Below are 26,601 nucleotides of genomic sequence, written 5' to 3' on the forward strand. Positions count from 1 at the left end.
TTTGCTGATCGCCAAGAGTAAAAGAGGAAGACCAAAGAACACATTACGTCGAGAAATGGAGACAGACATGAGGAGAATGAACAAAAATAGGATAGAACTAGAAAGGAAGTCCCAGGAGAGAGTGGGTTGAAGAATGCTGGTCGGCGGCCTATGCTCCTTTGGGAGTAACAGACGTAAGTAAGCAATAACGGATTTGTCCCATAGTTTGGTCTTAGACAATCTAAATGTCTTAAGTTTGATCCTTCAAGTAATTGTGGACATACATTTCAAAGGACTACCATTCAATACTTTCTGATTTTCAATGATTATCTGACTAAAGTTATTTCTTGGTACTAACTTAGCTATGAATTTCTATTGTTAAGAAGTCAATATCAAGTTGAGTAATTTGCTTTTTCCATCTACATCGCTGTACAATATACATGCAATTTGAATTCACTCAGTACTAGAGACATAAAACTGTGGTAAACATGGTTTACTAGCTAATCAACTAATCAGCTTAACACGATCACATATCTAACTCAATGAAGAAACGTCACATCATTGCTTAGATTTTGACCTGGTAAATAAAAGAATAGTGACTTTCGTCTGTCTAACATCATTAACAAAGGATACTACAAAGTTTAAGCATTATCGAAGTCTACAGGATAATTTTAGTTTAGTAAAAGAGCCAATTGAATACTTAAATCTGATTTAAATAATTTTGGTATGGATAACTTTGGATTTTTTTCTGGTTAGCGTTTTTGTAGCGAGTTAGTTTTTCTACGGGATGGGGTCCCTAACCCCATGTCCAACCCTCCTCCTTTACCCGGGCATGGGACCGGAAGTAGCTCTAGAAGAGCTACAGGCGGATGAATAACAATTGGAAAGAACTGGAAAGGATTGCCCAGGACGGAGTTGGATGGAGAATGATGGTGTGGGGCCTATGCTCCTCCACGAGGGGTACCAAGCGTAAGTAAGTAACTTTGGATTGTAAAGCAATAGATGAATTCGTATCATTCTGTATCAGATAGGATAATATACTTCCTAAGAAAAAACCTCATCTAAACAAGTTAGGGGAGAAATCGAAGGTTCAAGTAATATGACGATAATATGGTACTCCCAGTAAATTGGGATGATCCTGTTTTCTTGCATTTAAACTTCTTAGAAAATAAAAAAGCAACATGTATCTAACTTGATAGTAGGGTTCATTGAGAAGGTAGATGTGACTAGCCATTGTTTAAAGAGCACTAAAGTAACTTTTTGTTCATCGGCATATTGGTGTATTTGCATAACATTGAATCCATAACGCTTTGGAATTATCAGGTCTTAACTATGACCGTGAGACTACACTTCATTCCTTGAAGATATCCGATATCTGTATGTTTGAATTTCACAGCACTTGATCATCCCACATTTCAATTTACATGAATCAATAAGCGTTAGCAATCTACTCAAACTGCCCGGAGTATTCGATAACCAGTGTCGGGACGAATAGCTCAGTAATAGCATTTCACACTGTAAGGCTGAATGATAAGGGTCCGCATCCCATGTCAAGAACCAGTTGCCCTACGACTAAAGGTGAACCTTGATGATGAGTACCAAACAACACGAAATACAGGTTCAGGGGTTCCTTCAAACATCTAGCTTAGAGACCATAAATTGTAGTTCTTTGCAAACCCGCTCCGAATAGTGAATATAATTAAATCAGTAGTACTGGATAGAAAATAAAGGACATCTGTTACTACTTACTGACTAATTATTGTGATCATATCAGACAGAGAGGATAATACCTGCACAGTGGTAACATCAACGACTGTGGTATGGATCAAATTGCACAGAACATATTAATCTCCTGAAAACGGGAAATATGATTGACTGTCGAATAACACTAGGGCTTCATCCAAAGTTTATTATAATGTCAAGTTACTCAAAGACCAATAGACATACTAGAGCATAAACCTGCTCAGTAATAACAGACTTGAAAAACGTTACCGAACAATGACCAATTGGTGTAAACCATAATATCAAGTTTTGTCCTGCCAATCAACAACATTAGCCACTCATCTTAATCAATCCTGCCCTTAAGAACCTGATTAATGAAAAAAAACCAACCGCTACATCTAAGAATATTTCAGCTGTGACTGACTACAGCTGCTATCTTGAAGTTATAGGTCGGTATGTACACTATAATGACCTAGACGGGCTATATTGTTGGTGTTATATCCTCGTGAAGATTAAACTACGGGTAACGTCTGAGAACTATTAATGGACTAATATTACATATATATTCTTATCGTACAACTATTCAATAACTAGAGTATGTGTATCTATTTTCCTCTTATTATAAGCTTTATTTTGACTTATAGACTATCATTATACGATTTACTATCCTTAAGTTATGTTCAAGTATGTTTGAAATAAACGATTAACATAGTGGAAGCTGTTATTGGCGTTCAGGACTCAACTTGCAAGGCTAGGAGGAAAAAGGACCAATAAGGACGCTAGGCTGCTCATACCGGTCTAACATTATTGGTTTAGCACAGTACTAAGACTGAGTAAGTCGTATTTTGATTGGCGAATAAATCACGTGATAATTAGCCGAACTTAGTTACAACAGTTGGGACACTTGTTCGTTTGGCAGGTCGGTCGAAGAACAATAAGACTAGATAAAAACAAATCAAGTTTCAAAAAAGTCAGACTAATGACTGTGCAGAGATGCGACGGTGGTAAGATGTTCCCCTCAGACAATCAGTATCTACAGAGATGCTGCCTTCCCATAAGGGAAGGGAGAAGTTAAAATGATCAACCCTAAATATGCACTAACTCACCTTGTTCTGAGGATTATCATTGCTTTCGGTATGGTTTTATAAGTATAAAACTAATACAGCATGGAATGCCATAAAAAACCCATATATGATCGACCTTAAAACAATTGTTTTTTACGGTTTTACCTTCACGGTCCATATCGTCCAGACCACTAATTATCCAGTTCCCTGTTCAGATACTTCGGGAAGAAGTACACTTCCACAGTGTAGGTAGCAACCGAGGAGTTGAAACCATCTATACACCATTAGAAAAACACTCAAAAATCATGTTCTGGCTGATTATTTTACTGATAAGTTGTAAAATAACACACCCAAAAATAAAACAGTAATAACATTGATAATAGAGTAACAATAGGCTGATGTATATATATATATATGCATGAGTAAAAATAACTAAATACTCAACATCATTCCAAAGATAAACATGAATAATCGAAGCATTAAACATCGACAGAAGAGACAGAAAATAGGTAGAAGAAGAAGTAGAAGAAGTAGTAGAAGAACAAATTACTGTGCAAGTTAAATCAGAATTGAATGATCATATGAATATTGTGATAAGTTGTTAACAACAAATTTGATTTAGATTTTCTCTTTAAATTTTTCTATTATTAGTTGATGAAATAAAACTAGATTTAGATGAATTTATAATGGAATTATTAGGATTATTGAAATTATTGTTACCACTAATAGTAGGAGTAGGAGTAGTAGTGGTGATGGTAGTAGTGTTAGCATTAGTAATAGTAGTAGTGGAGACAGAAGCAGTAACACCATTCTTGTTGTCAATAGCGACAGGTGCTAAGTTGTTGTTGTCGGTTGTGTTATTATTATTATTAGTAGTAGTAGTAGGATGGCTACTACTGCTACATCCACCTCCAGTATTAATATTATCTGATTGTACTTGACATTGTACAGCAGCTGATCTTAATGAACATAAACAATTATTTTGTGATGCTAATGCAGCATTTATTCCATCATCAAATCCATCATCACGTTCTTCATTACCAGTAGCTGGTCTTGCAAAATCCCATATTAATATAGTATCATCATGTGATGATGAAACAATTTGAAAATCATCAAATTGTAAACGAAATACACGACCAGTATGCTGTTGTAATGTATGAATACATAATTGATTTGGTTTAGAACGAGGATTGAGTGCAGCTTTTAAATTCCATACTTTAATTTTACTGTAAATTAATTAAACAAATGAATGAACAATGATGAATACCATTAAAATGTTACATATAGTAAGAATTTTTATTATAAAAAGATAATCAAACAAAGTTAATTTTATAGAGTTGAGATCATGAGTCAAGGTTATGTGCTCTGGCGCGAGACTGGTAGGTCCTGGGTTCGAATCTCGTGAGGCGGGATCGTGGATGCGCCCTGTTGAGAAGTCCCACAATAGGATTAAATGGCCGTCTAGTGCTTCCAGGTTTTCCATGGTAGTCTAGCTTTATTGGACTCATGATCTCAACTCTATAAAAATTACTAAAATCTCCACCAAACCCCTTCGGAAAATTAATTTTCTCAAAGATTTCAAGTACCTCTTGTCGACTAATATCAATAGCTAGAATGAAATCTAATTACAGTGAATTGTAGTTAACCAACATTTTATACATATCACTATAGTGAACATGATTTCAATACACATAGACTAGTAATTAAATAATCATTTGATCGATAGAATGTAATCCGTATTAAATGATTAGACAAGCATAAAATTAGTGACAATGTTATTTAGTGATCGATTAATCAAAAATGCACTGTACCTACCTAGAGCTTATATTTTCAAACACTAGTGAGCAATGGAATACTTACTTACTTACACATAGGCCGCACACCAGTTTTCTCCATCCAACTCTGTTCTGGGAAATCCTTTTCAGTTCTTTCCAGTTGTTATTCATCCTTTTCAAGTCTGCTTCCGTTTCCTGGCGTAATGTATTCTGTGGCCTTCCTCTTTTCCGTTTCTCTCCCGGATTCTATGGTAGGGCTTGCCTTGTGATGCAGTTTGGTAATTTCCTTAATGTATTTCCGATCCACTTCCAACGTATTTTCTTAATTTCCTCTTCACCTAGAAGCCGGTTTATCCTCTCCCACAGAAGGCTGTTGCTGATGGTATCCGGTCAGTGAACGTTGAGTATTTTGTCTACGCAACTGTTTATAAATATTCGTACCTTCTTGGCGATGGATTTAGTAGTTCCCCACGTTTCAGCTGTGTACAGTAGGAATGTCTTGACGTTCGTATTGAAGATTCTTATTTTGACATTAGTTGAGAGATGTTTTGAGTTCCATATGTTCTTCAATTGCAGAAATGCAATCCTTGCTCTGCCGATCCTCGCCTTTACATCTGCATCACATCCTCCTTGTTCATCGATGATGCTATCCAGATAAGTGAAACCTTAAACCTCTTCCAGAATTTCGCCATCAAATGTGATTAATGGAATAAAGGGCTCATATATATTGTACTGTTCAAAATATGTCAGCTCTTCTTATGATGAACATATTGTGCGTGATAGGACTTATAGAGTAATAGTTAAAGTTAAGCATAGGTTATGTAACAAAAAAAGAGCCAATCAATTACTGAAGTTATGATTTTTAATGTTGTGGCACACAACACACACTCTTAATTGCTAATATTGGCTCATCTTTCTGTAAACTATGATCATCCATAAATACCCCCACTTATTTTCCCATGTATTGCAGCACTATTGAATGATTTACATAATTTTTACTCCCCATACACAACAGAATATTTATTTATTTTATTTATATATTTGAACACAAATTGGTACAAGGAGGCACCACATATATATGCGCCACACAAACCTCATTTGAATTGTGTGAGGGCTATGATACTGCCCGGGTGCCCAAACCGAAGAACGTGGTTTTCTTATGGGGCCACACCCGGAGCCTTTGACCTAAAGGTCTGATCTACAAGGCAGTGGAGCATTGTGAGGAGACGCAGTTCCATGGTAGCCGGTGACCAACGATCGATTCATACTCCATTTGTTCCCTCAGGATACTGGAGCCCCTGTGTACCATTGGTTTGGAATCAGGCTTTTCCAACCCACCTAGGTGGACTTTCTGTGTCCACCAACCCGGTTAAAGCGCCGGAAATTCGCTTTTCATCGTCTTAATTACGTAAACAACACCCCCGCCATGAGAAGGCAGTGAGTAGGACTTGCCTGGCAGAGGCTATATACGCGTGGCCATGTGAGAGAATCTCGAGAGGGAGAGCGGACTCTCCCCACTCTCGTCCGTACCACGGCATTTGGGGGCATAATAGAATAATGAATACATGTATTACACAACCAATTAATTAATACTTATTGGACAGGATTTTCTCTTATATAGAAAAGAACTTATTATCATCTAATGGAATATGAATAAAATCAAGAACGTCTTTGAAAACCGTTACCTGAAATCGAAAAAAACATATATTGAAGTAATTATTATATGTTAGCCTCCTTGAAGTAGCGGATCTTCATCGACAGAAGTGGACAGAAAATGTATTACGTATCCCCAATAATTGCCTACCATGACAAGGAACGCTTGTTGGTGTAGTAGGTTGGAGGATAGTTAAAGGGTGGACAAATCGAGATGTTAATTCAGTTTATGAAGTCACTGACAGTGAAACTGAGTTATATAGATAGATGAAGAATACCTAGTTAAGGACCATATAATTTGCGCAAATAATGATTAGATAATTTAGGTAGTATGATTCAGAATCAGTGGCGGTGGTGCAGAAGCACTCACTACTCTTCCTCTTACCATAGATCTTGAGTTTTAAAATCATCCTACATATTTTGTTTAGCAAATTAATTTTTTAGTTCTATAGAGACGTATTATCTATGCTTAGTGTTTATGATTCCATTAAAACTGTCACTGTCTCTACTACTCTGGAATTTGTCTTGATACTTTCATTTTTCTGTGCTAGTGTACTGTGGCAGCTCGAACCAACAGATATGTGTCAGTCTTTATGCCGCTCATGACTGATTGATTGTCCTTGAGGAAATTTAAAATAGAAGGGGAAACTTTCCATAGATTGTATACAATATAATAATAATAATAATAATAATAATAGTAACAATAATAATAATAATAGTAATAATAATAATAGCAACAACACTAACCCATCATAAGCACCTGATACAATACGTTTAGAGTCAAAGCGAATACACCGAACTAGTTCTTCATGCCCTTCAAGAACTCTGAAACACACACCAGTCTCAATATCCCAAATACGAATTGTATTATCGGAACTTCCAGAAACCACTAATCGATCACGATATTGTAGACAAGCAATACCTCGACGATGACCTGTCAATGTACGCACGTAAGCACATGTATCCGTAGCCCAAACCTATAATTATTTGAAAATCAATCAAACAAGTTGAAAGTCAAGTCTAAGATGATTAAAGTTTAATAAAGTAAGACATAATAATCTGAAAATGAATATAATAAGACTACTTACTTTGATTGTACGATCACCGCTGGCTGAAACAATGTACTTATCATCGAAATCAACAACATTAACAGCAGCTCGATGTCCAACAAGAACTTGACGTAACTGAACATCTTTTGGCCAAGGACCCATATCCCATACTGCAATACTGCGATCCTAAAATTCGTAAAAAACGAAACAAAGGAACAATATTATAATATTGAACTTGTTGATACTATAATGTAAGGGAAATGTAATATTTCCTAACAACATTCAACTAATCATTTAGTTATAAAGAACTCAGAACCTGGTATATATGTGCATTACACCAAATTGCTACACTATATTCACACAACCAGAAAACAATTATCAAGATGAATGACATAGTGGTAGTAGTAATAGTAGTAGTACCAGTGGTAGTAAAGTAGATTATAATATAGAATATATGACCCAAAAAGAAAGAATGAATTCACATAATCAATGGTGTACTAGAGAAAACACGTTGTTTTATATTACCATTTTGAAATTTCTAAGCTGCATATATGAAACCACAACCTGATGCCTTGAAGTTTGCATTCTTTGATCAGTTGATTTTCAATGATACTTTTAAATTTTCGATAAATAACAGCGTGCTTCATACTGTAGCATTGATGTTAGTTGGAAGTGTATACAAAACCTTTCATTTTCTAACTATTTAGGTGGAGTTTTGTTGTCTGACCTGGATGGTTTGGTCGACCGATCAAGATAGAGGTCGACAGGACAAGCTGTGAGTCATATGTTAGGAAATCCGAACACTTCACTTCTACCTGAAGTTTGTGCTGATGATGTTGTTCAGAAGACCAATGAAAATTCCACGACCAACCCATCATGCTGAGGAAAAAACTCCATTTAAATTATCCACCTGAGCTACAAATCTTCTACAAGATCTTCAAAATAACTCCTACGATATTAAAAATTGATCATTCTTCAATATAACCAAGGCTATTAAAGAACAATTTTGTTATTCCAATAAATTTCTCCGGATTTTATAGTAAGATACTAATTAAAAATTATGATGACGAACATAGTAAATGTTGGCAAGCAGAGACGGATAGTGGCTAGCAATGGAATCCACGACGCGCGTTTCGTCCTATTTGGGACTCGTCAGCTGGATGTACCTGCATCTCAGAGTTGATGTTCACTCTGGGACTCGAACCCAGTACCTTTCGCTTCAAACACCATCATGTTATCCACTCGTCCACTGAGTTCTGATAGCCACTTGCATGTGCGATGGGGTGAAGTTTAAAGTCATTTAATATTGTATGTTTGAATCTTCCCATCGATGTGTTAGGACTGCAACTGGTCAGTCTCTAATTGGCATATGTGCATACAGTGCGTATTGCCTCAATATAGCCTTAATTCACAAGCATTCTAAGCAGAGATTGATAGTGGCTAGCAGTGGAATCCAGGATGTGAATCTTCCCATTCAAACATACAATATTAAATGAATTTAAACTTCACCCCATCGCACAAGCAAGTGGCTATCAGGACTCAGTGGACGAGTGGATAACGCGATGGCGTTTGAAGCGAGGGTACTGGGTTCGAGTCCCAGAGTGAACATCAACTCTGAGATGCAGGTACATCCGGCTGAAGAGTCCCAAATAGGACGAAACGCGCGTCGTGGATTCCACTGCCAGTCACTATCAATCTCTGCTTAGAATGCTTGTGAATTAAGGCTATATTGAGGCAATACGCACTGTATGCACATATGCCAATTAGAAACTGACCAGTTGAAGTCCTAACACATCGATGGGAAGATTCAAACATACAATACTAAATAGTAAATGTTGTTGAAGAATCTTCATTTAAAATGGTTACCTATTATTGTACTGACATGTATACATGATATAAATCATGTCCAAAATTTAAAATAAAACAATCGATAACCTGTAAAATAGTCGTCAGAATGCCTAAAATACCACGTACCATCTAAAAAGTAATATATTCGAGAACACATCCAAGACTATACAAGTTCACTTACTACAACGTCAAACTGTGTGTTGATAACTTCATCTCTACCTACAAAATATTGTATTATTTATTTGAGCACACAAATGTTAGTAGAAGGGGGGGGCACCTAGATAAATATGCGCCACACAATATGAGTTTGTGAAGAGATAGAGGAAAGAAGGTGAGTATGACAAATGTAGAACAAAACTGAATAGAAATTAGTATATGGGAGCGAAATAATAATATTATTATTATTATCATAACATTAATAATGAGAAAAGCAGTTCAGTTAAGAAAAATACAGCCAGTTGGATCTCCACTGGTTTCTTTTCTGAGCCATGTCTGATAACTTCTCAAGACACTTTGTTGCACCATCTCTAGGACACCAGCCAGGGAGTCATAAAGGAGCAACAGAAGTCAGTCCTGTACAACTTTCTTTTACGTCACGAAACCACATCATACACTGATCACCTCTCCGCTTTTTCCAACCAATCCCAACGTCGGCAAATAATGCACAACGTGGAATTCTCTGGGGCGACACCCGTAGGACATGTTCAAGCCACTGAAGTCAATGTTTCAAGATAATGACACTAATTGAACTATCGTCACTGTGCTTGAACACATGATACCGAACCTCTGAATTACCAAAATGGTATTGCTATTAGGTGTGAGCAATCCTTCGGAAAAAACGAAGATTAAACACAGAGAGTTGCCTTACATCCTCAACTCAGATAGGCCTTATTTTAATTACCCAAATAACTTACTAGTTGCGCTGTTTTCTATGGGAGTTGTCCTGAAACACATGCATAGATACACCGACACCACCACTTAAATAACTTGACAAAGTCAAGAAGAAAGGAAAAATGTGTTTATTGGTGTTTCATGAATTCGCTTGGTTGCTTTATCCCATTCGTTAAGGATCTACCTTATTTAGAGCTATGAGAAGTGTATTTGATACGCTGCAGATAAATACCACATAAGTTTGCTTGCTCTAATAACAAATTAATGTCAACTACCAAAATAACGCAGTCAGTCTGTTGCTGTTAGAAGTATGAGGGCAGCTATCACTTCCCGGTTGCCCGCATCGTGGAAGGGTTCTTCTAAAGGCACCTGAAAACGAAATTGGATTTGAAGTGGTCTTAATGACCTGAGAGCGTGACCGCAGTGCCCAAGGGACAACTGCTTGAGGTCGGTCACACATGACCTTTTGTGGGTAGTTTTTGTGTTAGCTCCGTACTTGTTGGGACTTTACCGCCGGAGACGGATATCCGTGGGATAAGACGAGGTGTGCACTTTTAGGGTCGACCTTTTCTAACCCCACCCCTCATGTGGGAAAGCAGCATCGCTGTTATGCTGGTTGTCTGAAGGAAACACCTTACTGCTGTCACACCTCTGTACAGTCAGCAGTACGACTTCGCCTTCGGACCTTGGGTTTTCTGCGTTCGGTCTTACCGTTCTTCAACCGACCTGCCTGGCATGGTAGAACCTTGAGGAACGATTGTTCCAGCCAGTATAGCTCGATTGGTTTATCACGATAGGCAAGCCCAGCCACCACGTCAAGGTAGCAGCAACGGTCGGGACAAAATAACGCAATCTAGGAGTAATCCATTCACCAAGAAAATTGTGCGCTTGAATGTAGAAAATTAATGTTACAATAAACAACTAGTTGGGTTTTATATTTATGAAAAAGGATATGATTTATCTTAGTTCACCACTGCTCTCCAGCTATTTATTAATATATTTACATAAATGCAATTTATAAGAAAAAGAAAAGATAATATGTCACTCACTTTTGAACATGTTACTAGAATATTATTGCGAAACCGTAAATGTAGCACAGCTTCAGCATGATGATTGATAACATTTAAACAGCATCCAGTGGACAAATCCCATAAACGAACTGTTGTATCACTGGAACCACTGATTAGCAAATTCCCGATATATTGCAAACATAAAACGGAACCTGAATGTCCTTCAAGGACCTAGATTCAAAAAAAAAATTCGAAATGAAAATATGGAACTAGTAGGATAAAAAAAAAGGTTATTTAAAAACCTAAAGAAAAGGCAAAGAGTGAATGTGACTGCGCAATTGTGAACGATTCTGAGCCATGTAACTCAGTCTTTAATCACTAGTTACGATTATCACGCTAGGCATTAAATCGATTTTAAGCGTAATTGAATCTTGTTTTAGTAACTATATTCACAAGTATTTTTGTGAATATTTTGAACATAGTTGCCAGGGAAAATCAAGTATTGGGTTTTATTTGACAATAAAAAGATGATTTTGATATATTATGTAAAGGCATCGAAGCACAACACTTCTACAAACGAGCAGGTCAGTTAGTCAGCTACAACGTAGGGCCAGGCACATATATGCATCAGTCCAAGTTGTCATACCTCGTTAGCACAACAAGATGAACACGAAATTCATAGAAATAGTTAATTTAGTGGTGGTAGTACATAAAACATAGGTTGTATATAAGGATATAGTATAGGAAGGAAGAACATTATGAAGCAATTTTAATCTTAAGGTTTAAGGGAACATAAAGAGTGTATACACCTGCGCCATCGTGATCGATTCTGAGCCATGTCACCTAGAGTCTCCAACCATTGGTTACGATAGTCACGCGGACCCCAAGCACGTAGTCTGCATCTACCAACATGGCTCAGACTAGAAGTTAGTAGCAGGTAGACTATTTCAAGAATTAGGTCTCACTTTCCAATCTAGCTGCTAAACATACTTCAGTTTAAAGAAGTTGCTGGTAGTATCACAACCCTATCAAACCTAAATTGTAGCTCAAAGTTGAGCAAACAAACCTGTAATTGATAAATTTAGGTTACATAATTATCATCAGGTTTTAATAATTCACTAGTCGAGACAGATTCAACCAGTCTCCCATAAATATACATTCATCAGAGTTGTTACACTTCATAAATTAGCACACTGACAGAAAATAGATGAAATGAAAAGTAGAAGTGTCTGGTCAATATTTCAATATTAGTAGAACTAAGAAAAGAAAAGTATGACAATACTAACAACTGTTTAAAATAAATGCATTGCGAGTAGTAATGAAATTGAGGACGCGCGTTTCGTTTTATTCGGGATTCGTCAATCGAGTGTACATGCGAGTCGCAGTATTGATATTCACATTAAGACTTGAACCCAGTAACATTCATTTCAAACACTCAACGCATTATCCACTGAGCCATTGATTCCAGATATGCACCAACTTGTTCAACAGGTATGATGTTTATGTCATCGAGATAAGAATGATATTAGTAGTTAAGATTTAGAATATTTTCAAGCGTGAATATATCTAAGACAATGTGATATATTTAGATATAGATTCTATCCAAGGTTGTTAGCCACAGAGATTATAACCATCCTGAGGACCCCGACTAAGAAATACAACAGTCAGTCAATATCTTTATGGACCAACGACAAACTAGTCATAAATGGAGTAAATTTCATTTCGGTCTATCAGTTTTATAAGTACAAAGAGTTATTCCATCTTGTATTTTGTATTATTTATGAGATACACTGGAATAAACAATGTCTTTATAAGTATCTATAAGATTGTTTGTTAGGAAAATGAAGACATCCCATATCGTTCATAAAACTAATTTGTGTATGTCCGTAGACATTACCTTATATTTCAAAACTCCCAATCCAGTAAATTAGAACAAGCCATGCGAGGAAACAACTATTTTGTGTTTAGATACCTTTTACCATAGACTGACAATTCAACAGAGATAACATCCTTGAAAATCAAGGAGTATTGGACTGCTTTGTTCTAGTGCAAGGCTTAGCAGTACTGTATACATAACCGTAGTTCCCTATGAAGATTTCAATATTGAACTGGAGGAAAATTAGACTGATATTGAATTCAGAAAATTTTAAAGACTTACTTGTGTACAGCGGTAACCGTCGGAGCACGTTGCTTCATTGAAACCTTCTTGATTTGGTGCTTCAACAGCTGCGGGAGCAGCTGTGGGAGCATCACTCCTCCCCCTGACTTTATGCCCAGACTCATCAGGATTGGGAGTAGTAGTACAATCAGAACTAGATCCTTTATTTTTATTGATTGCACAAATGTTTGGAATTCTTTGCCATACCTTGATAGTATCATCTCTTAGACCACTAACAATTTTATGCTTATCATACTGAAGACAATAGACGCCCTTTGTGACATCACTTCGACATGGTATCCGAGTTAAATGATACTGACCACGGGTCCAGTTATCTTCAACGCGCTGAACAGAAGAAAACGGTGAACAATTTATCAAAATTAAGCAAAGAAATAAAAATGAACGCAGGAATCTCAAACTACTCATTTACAATAAGTTATATTTAACTACATAAATGCTGTTATTTGCCTAACGATCTCGCTAAAACTACTGATACTACTACTACTACTATTATTAGTAGTAGTAGTAGTAATAGTCTAAATGACAATTATAATCAATAACTGAAGACGACAGGTGAAAACCACCACCAAAACATAGAAGAATTTGGGTGACACGGCTCATAATCGTTTAAAATGATGTGAATGGATTCACCCTCATATTTTTCGCGATCTTGAATTTCAGTATTCCCTCATGTATCTTTCTGAATCCTATTCCCATTGTTTTATCTTGCTTATTATCATTTTTACTACATTAATTCGATCTCTTTTGTTATTGTCTTCATTAAATTCATCTCTTTGTACTGATACAATATGGTAACATGGACTGGCGCACATTTGTTCAAGGTTCTATACTTATTATGACGAACTGATTGATGACTACTGAAATAGTTTTCATTTTAAATTTATTTTTATTTATTTATTTATTTAAACACATATTGGTACAAGGAAGCACCAGATACATATGCGCCACACAAATCTCCTTTGATTTATGTGAGGGCTGGGATACTGCCCAGGTGCCCAAACTGAAACAGGTGGTTTTCTTATGGGGCCACACCCCGAGCCTTTGACCTAAAGGTCTTACCCACAAGGCAGTGGAGCATTGTGAGGAGATGCAGTCCCATGGTAGCCGGTGACCAACGATTGATTACTACGCCATTTGTTCCATCAGGATACTGGAGCCCATGTGAACCACTGGTTTGGAATGAGGGTTTTCCAACTCCTCTAGGTGGACACTCCACATCCACCAACCCGGTTAAAGCGCCGGACATTCGCTTTTCGTCCTCTCACTTTCGTAAACAACACCCCCGCCACGAGAAGGCAGTGAGAAGGACTTCCCTAGTAGAAGCTATATACGCGTGGCCATGTGAGAGCATTTCGAGAGATAGAGCGGACTCTCCCCACTCTCGGCCGTACCAGGGCATTTGGGGGATAACTAACATATTTTTGCAACATGTACTGAATACATGAAGAATAAAATACCCACAACAACATTAACACAAGACTATGGAATGTAAGTAATTCGGTTTGTTTGTCCAAGCAGAATACAAGAAAAAAATAGAATACGATGAAACACATGTGACATAACAACTGGACGAAACAAGTGTCTACACAAAAATATTTATCAATAAATAAACTGAAATAAATTATTTATGTCGCTAACTAGAACAGACAAACAGAGACAGGCAAACATCATCAATATACAATGGCACGAACAGTTGTTAACGTCACGAAAATCCCCCATACACTTATGTTGTAACTGTTTAGATAATATTCAGATGAAAAACAACCACGATCTGTTACAGATTGGATGATATTAGTTAAAAACTTATCGACACTACAATCATACTAGTAATTTTTAATGCTGATAAATAGTTCCCACAAGAAGAAAGATGAAGAAAATATGATGCCCAAAAAGTATCACAGGATATAGAGCTAGAGGTGAATGAAATCATGCAGATCCATTTTGTAATATCAAAGGATTTTATCTTGACAGCCAAGAAAGCTTATTTTTGTATACAATAAATTCTAGGAAATTCAACTTTCTACTTAATAAGTTGTTATAACTTGTGGCCAAGTGGATGCCCAGTTAATGTGTGACATGATAAAACCGCCAATCAGAGAGCAGAGAATTATCGATCGGAACAGTGACACACGAAAACCATACGAGCAGCCTAGAGTGCTTATCGGTCATGCTTCTGCCTAGCCCAGCCAGTTAAGTCCAGAACACCAATAACAGCCTCTGCGGTATGAATCGTTGTATTTCAAACATACTGAGTTTATATACCAAACAGACTGACCACATCGTACCAATAAAATAGGAAATAACATTTGTACAAGGTTCAGCCAAATGTGGCTGTGAATATGGGAGGCAGCAATTAGTAGACTAGAGATAACTCATGAATGGTAAATCGTATAATAATAGTCTATCGGTCAAAATAGAGCTTATAATAAGGGGGACAAGAATATGAATAGTTTAGTTAATTAGCAAATATACGGTAAAAATTATACGCATAATATTAGTCCATAAGTGGATTCCGAAGTTACCATTCACTATTGTTATCGGGACGTAACATAAGTAACTTACAAAACGATTAACTACAAATTCGCACAACCATAAGCCAGCCATTTTAGTTTTGAGAAATTATCTACATTATTTTATCATGACGATCATGATAATAAGTACGAAGTTAGTAAGCTGAGAAACTATTTGGAATACCAATACGGATAATTAGATATCCTTTTTATATCTCCGATAAGTACAGGATGAATAGGATTAAAGTTGCTACTGATTTTCCAAATTATTACGTGTACTTCAATCTCTGCGCCCTACAGGGCTTTAATGGGGGGACAATTTAAAAGTTAAAGTACTAGGCTTTCAACTGTTAAGTTGTAAGTTCATAATCACCTCAAGACTGACTATAGATAACAACTGAAAGCTGATCATGACATTATTGTATGACAACTTAGACCGATGTACATATTTGTTAGGTTCTACGTTGCACGGACTGACTGACGCACTGTTACAAGCGCACACAACCGTAAAGTACTAAACTCAACATGACTTTCTACATGACGTGCCCTGTAAATATAGGTGAAGCAAATGCACAAGGATTTTACCATAAACAAAACGATCCAGACCATAGTAAAATAAAAAGGGGTGAGAGAAAAGCAAACAAAAAAGCTTACTGCTATATCACGAATTATTCGAGGATAGAGTTGTTTGTAGAAGCGATGGGCAAACATAACTGTCTCGTAGGAAAGTGCATCATGTAGATCTGTCTCCATGGAAAAAGAAGCTGCATTCACGGACCGATGATTTAATCCATCATTGATATTATATGGGCTTAAAGAACAACTAGGTGTGTTGGATGCATCAGTTGTAGAATCTCTTGAAAATGGGATACTTTGAGTTCTCGATACGTAGGAGTGTCTATCAGTAGGATATATTAAAGAATGCTGAATGTCTGATTGACACTGACATACTAGAGATTGCTGACGATTTACACTACAGGTTGATTCTAGTTTTGGAGAAAGTTTGGATGCTTCACATTCCATGCATGAATTACTATCAAGGAATGGGGAGAATTCGGTTAGTTTATGTCTAACACCTATGGGGACCCGACGTCTTTCGAGTAAGGCAGGTAAATAAGCTGGATCAGAATGTTCAATAAATTCAATCCATCCTCTACGTTCACAAAGCCCATGCCAAACTGGATCAGTAGCTACACGACAGGCTAGTAGACGACGCCAAAGTTGGTACTTTGCAACACTCCATTGCCATCCCCTAGAAGCGAGCTCGACTGAAAGAAGACTAGATGCATCTAGCTGGACTAAAATCATTTCAGCAAGATAAGGAACACCGCGATCTAAGGAGAAATTATTAAAAGATTCAGAAACAGATTAATGATTTTCAAAATAATTGACTGATCGATATTCTACTTAGACTAATTGTGTGAGAAAATGGTTTAATATGCTTTTTTTCAAAAACATGCCCTTAGAAACACACCTATATCTGATATTTATGGCCATCATAGCAATTTATGTAAATTCTATAAAGTACAACAATTTCTTTAAGTCTAAACAAATAAAATGTACTAGATATCGTACTAATACATGTCATTCAAATAATATCAACTAATATTAGACATTAAATTCCCATTTAAATCCTAGAAATGTAGAGAGGTAACTTAAGTAGGGTTGGGTTCAAACATGCTACTATTATTTCATTTCGGACACCCAGGAAGTTTTGTTATTTTGATTAGTGAACTATTAATATCTTGACTAAATTATAAGATGATAACCTATAACAGGATCAAAAGATAGTAGTGGAGAGTAACCGTATAACTTGTAGAAATATCTGAAATAATTGTATAATTACAGTAACAGTCCTTTCTAAGTATTCTGCTCTGTTGCTCATACAATAAGCCATTAACAAGAAGATAAATTATGCTACATATTCAATTAGCATTCCTGATTCGTAGAGAATCAGCTAATTCTGCAATATACATCTAAAATAAACAATCCCCATCTTTTTAGGAATCTTTCCAACTTTTTGCACATTAGAATCTCTTGGCGAATTTTGTTCAGTTCACAAAAATACATGAACTACATGTATTATCGACCTAGAAGAAAAGTGTATAACAGAAAGCCTGGAACAGCTTTAAGTTAGGTTACTTTGATTGGTGATCCTTTATATTTAAATAACTGACGATTATCGGCACTATTGAGAAATTGCACACTTGAACGAAACATATTTTAGTAAGTCCTGGTTTTCTAACGATGGTATAGCCAAACTCAGTCCATAATGGAAGCTTCCTTCAGAGTATAAAAGTTTCAAATGCTTAGATAATTAATAAAACTTTTGGTAGAGAGGTTTGAGTTAGCCGATGTGGAATGTTGGAAATAGGTTTGACAATTGTTATTACTCAAAGAAGTTCTATTATGGACAGATGGTAGTTTAACACTTACTATGAAATTTCTAACTCCATCTGCAGCTCTTCTAGAGTTACTGCCGGTCCCAAGCCCGGGAAAGGAGGAGGGTTGAGCATGAGGTTAGCGACCCCATCCCGTAGAAAACTAACCCACTAAAAGACGCTAACCAGAAAAAAATTTTCAAACCATTTAAACTCTGCCCTGGGAGTCGAAGGAATAATTATGACGCCTCATGACGAAAGCCGAGATTCTTTGGAAGTCACGAGACCGGCGCCCCTTTTAACAACCACAGCAACAGTTTTAATAGGTACATGGAACGTCTGGACAATGTGGGAGACAAGACCAGTCAAATAGCAACGGAAATGAGGAGATACAAATTGGCAGTACCTGGAATCAGCGAAACTCATTGGACCCAAACTGGACAGCAAAGGCTAGGTACGGGAGAGATGCTGCTGCACTCCGGTCACGAAGAGGAAAATGCTCCACACACTCAGGAAGTTGTTCTAATGTTGTCCAGAGAAGCACGAAATGCACTTGTAGGATGGGAATCTCGTAGATCCAGGATCATCAGGGCATCATTCAAAACAAAGGAGGGGATCACAATGAATGTTATCCTATGTTATGCACCCACCAATGATAGCAACGATGACGATAAAGATCAATCATAGCTAAGTGTCCAAAAAAGGACCTAACCATCCTGATGGGAAATCTAAACACTAAAGTCGGAGTGGACAACACAGAATATGAAGACATAATGGGACGACATGGACTGGGAGAGAGAAATGAAAACGGGGAGAGATTCGCAAATATATGTGCATTCAACAAATTGGTTATACGTGACATAATATTTCCACACAAAGCTACATGGATCTCACCGGACCACACCAAAGAGAACCAGATAGATCATATTTGTATCAACAAAAAATTCAGAAGGACAATTGAAGATGTGAGAACCAGGAGAGGATCTGACATAGCTTCAGATCACCACTCGCTGGTTGTGGCCGAGATGAGACTGAAACTAAAGAAACACTGGACAACTGGACAAACAGCACTACAGAGGTTCAATATAGCCTCCCTTCGAGATACTGACATGCTCAACGAATTCAAGGTGACTCTCAACAACAGGTTCCAAGCTTTACAGGATCTACTGAAAGAACAAGAAACTACGATGGAGGACAACTGGAAAAGAATCAAAGAAACATTGACTTCAACGTGTCAGGAGGTGATGCACCGCAACAAGCATCATCATAAGGAATGCATCTCTATGGGAACCTTGGAAAAGATTCAAGAAAGGGAGAACAAGACAATTAACAACAGTCGGACACGAGTAGAGAAAGTCAAGGCACAAGCAGAGTACGCAAAGGCAAACAAGGAAGGGAAGAAGAGCATCAAAACCGACAAGCAGAAATACATGGAAGAACTAGCAACGACGACAGAAAAAGCTGCAAGAAAAGGGAATCTGAAACAATTATATGATTCAACGAAGAAACTAGGATTGAGATATAGTAAACCGGAGAGACCAGTCAAGGATAAAGAAGGGAAGACAATCACGGAGATTCAAAAACAGAGGAAAAGATGGGCAGAATACTTCGAGGAACTGCTGAGTAGACCAGCTCCATTGAATCCACTGGACATCGAAGCAGCACACACAGACCTTCCCATATCTGTCACTCCACCAACGACCGAGGAAATCAAGATGGCCATCAGACAAATCAAGAGTGGGAAGGCAGCAGGACCTGACAATATACCAGCTGAAGCACTGAAGTAACTGCAAACATGCTTCATCTTCTAATCAAGAAGATTTGGGAGGAAGAACAAGTGCCAACAGACTGGAAAGAAGGATACCGCATCAAGATACCAAAGAAAGATCTGAGTAAATGTGAGGATTACAGAGGCATCAGTTGCTTGTCAGTACCAGGAAAGTTTTTCAACAGTGTTGCTCAACCGGATAGAAGACGCAGTAGACGCCCAATTTCGAGAACAACAGGCTGGATTCCGCAAGGGTCGGTCGTGCACAGACCAGATTGCGACACTACGGGTCATCGTAGAACAATCAATTGAGTGGAACTCGTCACTATACATCGACTCCATCGATTATGAGAAGGCGTTTGACAGTATAGACAGAACATTATGGATTCTTCGACACTATGGAGTTCCTGAGAATATTGTCAACATTATCCGGAACTCATACGACGGACTACAGTGCAAAGTCGTGCATGGAGGACAGCTGATAGATGCATTTCCAGTAAGGACCGGAGTCAGACAAGGCTGTCTACTCTCCCCATTCCTCTTCCTTCTAGTGATTGACTGGATTATGAAGAATTCGACATCTTAAGGAAGCACGGAATACAATGGACAGCTCGGAATCAACTAGACGATTTGGACTTCACAGATGACCTAGCCCTTCTATCCTATACACACCAAGAAATGCAGGTCAAAACAGCTAGTGTAGCAGTAGCCTCTGCATCAATAAGCCTAAATATACACAAAGGAAAAAGTAAGATCCTCAAATACAACACGGAGAACGCCAAGTTAGTCACACTTGATGGGGAAACTCTGAAAGATGTAGAAACATTCACGTACTTGGGAAGCATCATTGATGAACAAGGAGGATCGGATGCAGACGTAAAGACGAGGATCGGCAGAGCAAGGATTGCATTTCTGCAATTGAAGAACATATGGAACTCAAAACATCTCTCAACTAATGTCAAAATAAGAATCTTCAATACGAACGTCAAGACAGTTCTACTGTACGGAGATGAAACGGAGAACTACAACAATCATCGCCAAGAAGATACAAGTATTTATAAACAGTTGTCTACGCAAAATACTCAACGTTACTGGCCGGATACCATCAGCAACAGCCTTCTGTGGGAGAGGATAAACCGGCTTCTAGGTGAAGAGGAAATTAAGAAAACACGTCGGAAGTGGACCGGACATACATTAAGGAAATTACCAAACTGCATCACAAGGCAAGCCCTAACATAGAATCCGGAAGAGAAACGGAAAAGAGGAAGGCTACAGAATACATTACGCCAGGAAATAGAAGCAGATATGTAAAGGATGAATAACCACTGGAAAGAACTGTTCAGAACAGGGTTGGATGGAGAAAACTGGTGTGCGGCCTATGCCCCTCTGCGAGGGGTAACAGGCGTAAGTAAGTAATGAAATTTTTACTCGCGTCTCTTGATATTTGTTCAAAGCGTTGCAGATGGTCTATTTGAGTGTGGAATCACATTTAAGCTACTTTTATTTAAAAGTCGACAAATAGCTCAATATTGGCCTGATTTTCTACTGACTAAAAGTGATAACGTGACTAGTAAACTAAGTGATAAACTTGAAATGTCACAGATTCCCAGGGGAGTAGCATTCAAATAACGTCGCATCACTAACATGAAATTTGTTTAATTGTATATATTGCACAAGTTTGCTTACTTTGAAGAGCAACAATAAAATCACGCTTTAGGAGAGGTTCTAGGAAATCATTGATTTGACTTTGTTGGAAGTGAGAAATTTTCGACAACAGGTTGCAAATAAAGTCAACTTGGTCTCCATTTGACCAAGAAGTAAATGTATCAATGCAATTTTTCTTCTCCATAGAAACTGGCGAGCTATTATTATGCAGGCGTTTTTTCTTTTGATCGACAGGTGTGCTAGTATCAGATGACGGTTTTGACCGTTTGATATTGGAAATGCAAGTACAGTGAACCTAAGTAAAGAAGGTAAAATTAAGAACAAAGGGAAGTTAGTAAATTATAGATCACAACAATTATCATCAGAGGATCTATTAACGAACAAATCGGGTTTGGTTGTCAAACTGATTCTGAATCGGGTGAAAAGCAGGGTTTTAAGGTCAGAATTGTTGACTGTGGTGAAAATAGTCATACGAGGACAAGGAATAAAACGCAAATCATTCAGTGGTGAAGTTTGACGATGATATCTTTCCACAATAAGAAAGTTTTGATCTTTTTACCATCAGTCTTTTTTAAGGAAAGGACAATATTAATGAGAAAGTAACAGCTAAAATATACCATAGCTGCAACTGAGTAATAAACGACTTTACGAGTTAGTCCATTAACTCAAAAAAGCGAATGTCCGGCGCTTTAACCGGGTTGGTGGACACGGAGGGTCCACCTAGGGGAGTTGGAAAACCCTGATTCCAAACCAATGGTGCACATGGGCTCCAGTATCCTGATGGAACAAATGGCGTATGAACCGATTATTGGTCACCGGCTACCATGGGACTGCATCTCCTCACAATGCTCCACTGCCTTGTGGGTAAGACCTTTAGGTCAAAGGCTCGGGGTGTGGCCCCATAAGAAAACCACCTGCTTCGGTTTGGGCACCTGGGCAGTATCTCAGCCCTCACACAAATCAAATGAGATTTGTGCGGCGCATATATATGTGGTGCCTCTTTGTACCGATATTTGTGTTCAAATAAATAAATAATAAAAATAATTAACTCAAGAACAATAAAAACTATGCATTGACTAGTGCGGTAAGACAAGTTGCTTTTTTCCCAATTCACTTATATCTTGGTAACCATAATAAGTAAAGGTGGACAATGACCAGATATCAGTAATGTATCAAAACTATCCCAGTCGATGACGGTTCAGAATTTTATCGACCGAACTGTTATAAATTTGTACTGTTTAGTGACACACAAGTAGTGCATCCAAAACACCCATGATCGAACACCCACAGAAACTATACTACACACTTGAAAAACAGAAAAAATGATCCGTATATCCGTCATTTGACAGACAAACGGACAAACTAAAGGGTGAGTATATTACTCAGCAGTTCACTTAATATTACTTTGTGACCGTGAAACTTGATCTATGGAAGCAGAAGACATACGTAGGCTGCAGGCCATTGATTAGAGGCGTTTTTGAAACATTACTCGTGTTTGTGAAGCAAATGAGTAATTTTAGGGCTAGGCATATAGCATCAGCCACGGCTATCGAAATGGTTAATTAGGTTAAAAATTTTCATTAACTGAGGTAGTTAGGACGTGGTACGTGTACTTAAAGGACGCCTAACTCGACTCGTGATGATGGTTGGTCTATAAGTAAGTTGGAAGCTAGAAGCTACCAACCCAGGACGTGGCATTAGTCCATGAAGTCATTGACTATTGGTTTTACTTACGTTAGTAGGTGCGGATTACCTGTTTGGGGTCTGCGCAATAACCGTAAATGGCAGTTGGAGACTTTGAGCGACATTATCCAGGATCGTTCACAATGGCATGATGAATCCATGCATTTTCATTTTCCTCACGATTTTGAATTTCAGTATTCCTTTAAACATACCTTTCCACTTTGTCTGTGCGGCGCACACTCAATGGTTAGTCCTGCTCATTGCTACTGATGCTATATCATCCCGACAGCTTTTGCTATTTACTCTGTTAATTCCATTTCGTCGAGTAAATATGGTAATCGAAACTTGGGCCAAAGCACACTTGTGCTGGGCCCTGGGTTTATAACGACTGACTTAAATTAATGTTACTTCTGTAAGCATATCCATGATGGCGATAATTCCCCATAGAAACAAGAGACACTAAAACATGGGAACAAAACACTTGCCTATTGAATACATCAATTACATGTCAGTTTCTGAGATATAGTTAAGAACGAGATTCAGTAACATTAAACACAGTTTACCAGGGGTCTGGAACTGACATCACGACTCCCTGGTTAAGGTCCTAAAGACGATTTAGCTTAGTGGCCTGAAACATTAACAGAGATGGCTTAGAATAGGAGTCGGTGGTAGTCGTCTTCTTCATAAAAGTGAGAACTTCCTGAGCTGGAACTTTTCCTGGTTTTATTTTTAAAGACTGATTTTCCTCTATCATAATCTGCTTTCGTTTTCTTATTTCCGTTCACTTTTCTCACTTGACTGTACTTTGCCTTTTTCCTCCACTCTTTCACAGTCTCACTTATTTGTGTGACTACTTGTACCAATGTGTTCAAATCAGTAGGAAGTTACTTTTATGGACGTCGCATTAATGTTATCGACTCGTTCGTACGGTGACATATTATCCCTCCACAAAAGATAAGAATCCGAAGTCTATCATATTCATGTTCTCAAGTCCATAGAGCCAATTTGAATATTGTAAGTTGTGTAGCACTCATCAGAAATGAAAGGTATTGTCATCCAAAAGTTGGTCAGTCACCAACTTCAAGGGACAAGTGATTTTTATTTAGCCTTGAGAGCCACGTTTGTCGGAGGCATAAGGGACGTTGACATTTTATTTATTTACTTTAACACTTAAATATTGGTACAAGGGAGTACCAAATATATGTGCGCCACACAAAAAATTGTCATTTCATTTTGTGTGTGGGCTATGATACTGCCCGGGTGTCCAGATCGAAGCAGGGTTGACACATCGGTCCTCCGTATCATGGAAGGCCATCTCCTGTTATTTTGTAGTCTTTAACGAGCGACATAACAGTTTCAGACTGGAAGCTAGTCCGTATTCTTAGGAAACAAATGAACCTTTAGAAGATTTGAGAATAGTGAGTACTTCATTGTCGAGAAACAACATCTAAATATAACTTGATTAAGCCATGCGATACAAGTCGGTGCACATATGGGGAGTTGAATAAGTTACGAACTTTACGTTGGGTACACGAAACTAGTTTTGTAACTCCTAACTTATCTCAAATGGAGTACCTAATAATCTATGATTACGAGGTGTTACCATTATCAGTAACCAAAGTCTGAGGTTTGATATGAAAATCCATAATATTATTAAATGTCAATGCATTGTTCGTGAGTGAAGTGAACGAGTGGTCTATGTAGACATATGTTCAGACCGGGTTTGTTAAAAAAAAAACTACCTAAAAACATTTGGATAGTTCGAAATATACTCAGTAAATTCTTAAAGACTACTAAGGACCAAGTTGGAAATGCCAGTTTGAAAGTTTCCAAAATCTTGTAAAGTTACGGAAGATTCAGGGTACTGGCTGATAATAATGTACTTAGGTCAAAGCAAATTACAGTTAGATTATGTTGCAAATCAAACTCCGTATATATCATATTCTAGTCCTACGTACGACATATTTGGTGCTATATTAAGCTTCTGATATATCTGCTTACGTTTTCAGATAAATCCCGACAGTTTTCACAACCTCGGTCAGAACAAATATCTCTATGCTGACCAGAGAACATACTCCTATGAAGAGCGCAGGTTTCAAGTGGTGCAACAAAACAATGTCCAATGCGCATATTTCAAACTTTGGTGGACAAGACAACTACTGTCCATTAATAACATTCAGTTCCAGTATGAAGAAGACTGTAGGCTCGACAGCCTGTGTTAGTCACGGCAATGGTGCTCTCAGTTGATCCAAATTTCTCTCGAATGCTTCTACAAATGTGGTTCCCATCACTTCAAATGGTTCAAATGATTGAGGACAGAATAGAAGAAGCTTTCGCTTAACGGGCTTCCGTGTCTAGTAGCAGTGGATCACCAATACCTCCAGGCAAAAACCTATGCATATGAACGATAATAGAGGAAAAAAGAATCTGGTAAATCAAAATAATATGTTATCCTTATTCCGTAAGAATAGGTCAAGTTTCCTCTTAAAAGACTCATGAGAAGTCGCTTGGAATAGCTCAGTCAGCAGCGAATTCCAGCATTTGACAACTCCTACGGAGTAGAAAATGTGTCTGCAGTCTGTTCTGCTATGTTGGGTCTCCAGTTTCTGAGTGTTACCTCTTAGGTTAGTATTGTGACTAAGCTTAAGAAGATGTTTAAAGGGATGATCAGAAGTATTAAGGATACTGTAAGTCATAAGAAGGTCACCTCTAAGAAACCTGTACTCCAACAGGTAAAGGTTAAGTGATTGGAGACGCTCTTCATAAGGTTTGAATTTGAGTCCCAGAACTGATTTCGTGGCTCGACGTTGTATACGTTCCAGAGTGTCCTTATCCTTTTGGAGGGAGGGAGGAAATACAATGTTTCCGTACTCTAAATGGGGACGAATGAAACTATTAAAGATTATGTGGAAGGTTCTACCGTCAAACTGGCCAAAAATGCGCTTCAATGTTACCAGTGCTAGGTTTGCTTGAAAGGCGTTTTTGTCACAGTTCGCATACGATTTCAGGTCACAGGGTACCAACACTCCTAAATCTTTTTCGACTTGGGAAACTTCTAGAGGGGAGTTACCCAAGTTATAACTATAGTCTGCAACATGTCGCAGGTGAACTACTTTGCACTTTGAAGTGTTGAAGGTAAGTCCGTTGTCGTCTGCCCAACTTTGAAGTCGGGTCAGATCCTCCTGAAGAACTAGTATATCATTATGATTACGTATCTCTCTCCAAAATTTCACATCATCAGCAAAAGGCAGTAAGTCAGATGAAACTTGTTGAGGAAGATCGTTAATGTAAATCAAGAAGAGAAGAGGTCCCAGTAATGAGCCCTGGGGGAATCCACTAGGACATTCCATAGCCTGAGAGAGAGTGAAGCTAACCCTGACCTTAAAATGTCGGTTTTCTAGATATGAAGTGAGCCAGTCAATCA

General features: G+C 37.9%; 1 protein-coding gene across 1 annotated transcript; it reads right to left on the minus strand.

The window, feature by feature from the left end:
* Positions 1-3,166: 3,166 nt before the first annotated feature.
* Positions 3,167-25,307, minus strand: Smp_099930 (putative f-box and wd40 domain protein; the record flags this gene model as incomplete). Its single annotated transcript, XM_018799769.1, has 8 exons — positions 3,167-3,991; positions 6,941-7,170; positions 7,282-7,428; positions 11,031-11,222; positions 13,150-13,494; positions 16,335-17,014; positions 21,516-21,789; positions 25,179-25,307. The coding sequence occupies 8 exons, from the start codon at positions 25,305-25,307 to the stop codon at positions 3,397-3,399; spliced, it is 2,592 nt and encodes an 863-aa protein (XP_018651525.1). The 3' UTR covers positions 3,167-3,396.
* Between the last annotated feature and the right edge of the window lie 1,294 nt (positions 25,308-26,601).

The sequence above is a fragment of the Schistosoma mansoni genome, chromosome 3, assembly GCF_000237925.1.
Source record: "Schistosoma mansoni strain Puerto Rico chromosome 3, complete genome".
NCBI classification, from domain to species: Eukaryota; Metazoa; Platyhelminthes; class Trematoda; order Strigeidida; family Schistosomatidae; genus Schistosoma; species Schistosoma mansoni.